The following is a 2475-nucleotide window of genomic DNA, read 5'->3' as shown; positions in this document are numbered from 1 at the left end:
ATACTTGCTGAAAATTAACGTTTCTTGGCCCTCAAGTCAAGTTAAGCATGATTCCTAAGGAAGAACATCAAGAAAACACATGTTTTGCATGGTTTTCCTTGAAAACCGAATTGAAGATGGAGGGAGACAGCCATCTCATCTTATTTCCAGCCTTGATAAGTCACATGGTTATGTAGAGAAGAAGAGAGGATCATTTTGGTGAAATCGTAGTTTTGATTTGAGTTTTGGTTCAGAAGAAATCAAGCTTTGAAGATTTATGAACCAAGAACTTTCTCTCCTTTTTCTCTTGATGATTTTCGGCCACAATGAGCAAATGAGGTAGCCTTGGGGGTTTTGGGGGTGTAGGATGAGTTGTGATTGGTTGGCTTGGAGGTGGGTTAAAATAATATTAAAATATCTCAGGTGTATAACTACTAAAACTAGGTGTATCGGAACACTTGTAAAAACATCTCTAAAAATTATTTTCTGAGCTACTAGCATAAATGACACTAGTAAAATATTTATTATGAGAATAAAACATGTATAATGAGGCCTTAGCATTGCTAAAGTCATCAGAGAGTGCTGGTGCTAAGCTGTACCAGTAAACCGTAAACCCGGTTAAACCGATTTTCTGTTTTTAACTAAAACAGACCAGGTAACCTTATAATATCATTCAAGCATTTTCTAATACTAATATAATGATATTATTATACTATTATCTCTCTCCTCTCATAAATCGAGTCCGGTTTGTCAAACTGAGACTATTTACGAAAAACCGAATCAAAACCCCTAACCGATACGGTTCAAAAACTAGGTTCTTCGTGACCGCGTTATCGAGCTTGTCTCAACTAAGGTCCTGAGTTAAAGATAATATAATGACAATGAGGATTGAGATGCTTGATGAAACAGAAGAGGTATTCCCTTTACTGATCTTTCGGAGAAATCCGTGTATTCAGAAATGATCTCGCGTACTCGAAAATTAGGGTTGTTACATTCTACCCTCCTAAAAGGAAATTTTGAGGCAAAATTTCCTTTACCTGTAAACAGGCTCGGATAATCGTCCCTTACCTTATCTTCGAATTCCAAAATTATGCGCAATAGTTAATGAAGGGAAGGAATATATTATACCCTTATTATATAGTACATTTAAAGAGCAAGTCTTGACATAACACTAACCTTGGATCACGGAGTCTGAGTACAGAGCATCATCAATAGTCATGGTAGATATTCATCCTAATAGTTGGGTTCTGGCTGGATCTTGAACAAACCTATTTGGGCAAGTCCTGGCCATATGTCCAGGTTCTCCGTAAGTATAACAATTGTTTGTTCCATACTGACAAGGTCTATTACCATGATCTTTCCCACACCTTGAGCATATCGAAATACCCAGAGATTGACCTCCTCGTTCCTATCCCAGATTATAGTTATGGTTGTTGTTGTTGTTGCGAGCAAGAAAATCACCATTCCGTTGATTCCTATTTTGGCGCCGATATTGATCATTGGCTTTAAAGTTGCGACCTTGAGGGGCTAAATTCTGAATAAGGTCTCTTCATGAGGACTCCCTACGATCTGCTCGAGCTATCGCCGCCTTCTTCGAACATTCTTCCACTAGTTTACTTTTATTCACCAGTTCAGCAAAATTTCGTATCTCTAGCGGAACAACAGAATTCATCAGTTCTTCTCGGAGTCCTCCTTCAAACTTCAGACACTTCCATTCCTCAAAGTCGGCCGGGTTCCCTTGACAAATCTTGGAGAAACGGCACAAGTCATCGAACTTACGGGCGTACTCAGCAATAGTCATATCCTCTTGCTTTAGTTGCATAAGCTCTATCTCCTTAGCGTCACGTGCCGCTCTCGGAAAATACTTCTTATAGAATTCATCCCTAAAGGTATCCCAAGGAATGTCACCTTCATTTTATTGCAGCAGTCACTGTATCCCCTGCCACCAATACTCAGCCTCTCCTTCGAGCATATAGGTAGCAAACTCTACATGTTGGCCTTCCAGAACATGTTGTGCTCGCAGTGATCGCTCAATACCTCGGAACCAGTTGTCGGCATCAGTCGCAACGAGTGTACCTTTGAACTTAGGTGGATTCACTTTCAGAAAAGTAGCAAGGGTCGTGGGTTTATCAGGATGCGCTGGATCAACCTCATTGTTCCCATTATCCTCTCCATTTTCGTTTTCATTTCCATTTCTCACTCCAAGACGCTCAACAGCCCTAGCAGCAGCCATTGCAGCCTCACGCACTGCATCAGCTACAGTGTTCATCGTAGCCATAAACGTTTCCTGATCTCTCTCTCGGTTATCACTAGGGGTTTCTTTCCGCGCACTCCATCTCTGTGGTCTCAATATAGCCCTGTTCACACCAAATAATCATTATTAAGGTGATCAGTCTCAATACTTCAAGTTAAGTGTGAACATTTCCCAAAATGAAAGCATAGAAATGATCATGCAATACATATCATTAAGATATCCTATAAGCATGAGACACACAA

The 2475-nt window shown here is 40.2% G+C and overlaps 1 protein-coding gene across 1 annotated transcript; it reads right to left on the bottom strand.

Moving 5' to 3' along the window:
* On the bottom strand, nucleotides 1529-2257 carry LOC107620668. Its single transcript, XM_016322798.1, has 2 exons — nucleotides 1911-2257; nucleotides 1529-1862 (listed from the first exon to the last, which is right to left on the bottom strand). Exons 1-2 carry the CDS (start codon nucleotides 2255-2257, stop codon nucleotides 1529-1531), a joined length of 681 nt encoding a protein of 226 aa, XP_016178284.1.

The sequence above is a fragment of the Arachis ipaensis genome, chromosome B10 (assembly GCF_000816755.2).
Source record: "Arachis ipaensis cultivar K30076 chromosome B10, Araip1.1, whole genome shotgun sequence".
Lineage (NCBI taxonomy): Eukaryota > Viridiplantae > Streptophyta > Magnoliopsida > Fabales > Fabaceae > Arachis > Arachis ipaensis.
Note: the sequence above shows the minus strand (reverse complement) of the source record. Positions and strands in the feature narration are given on the sequence as shown.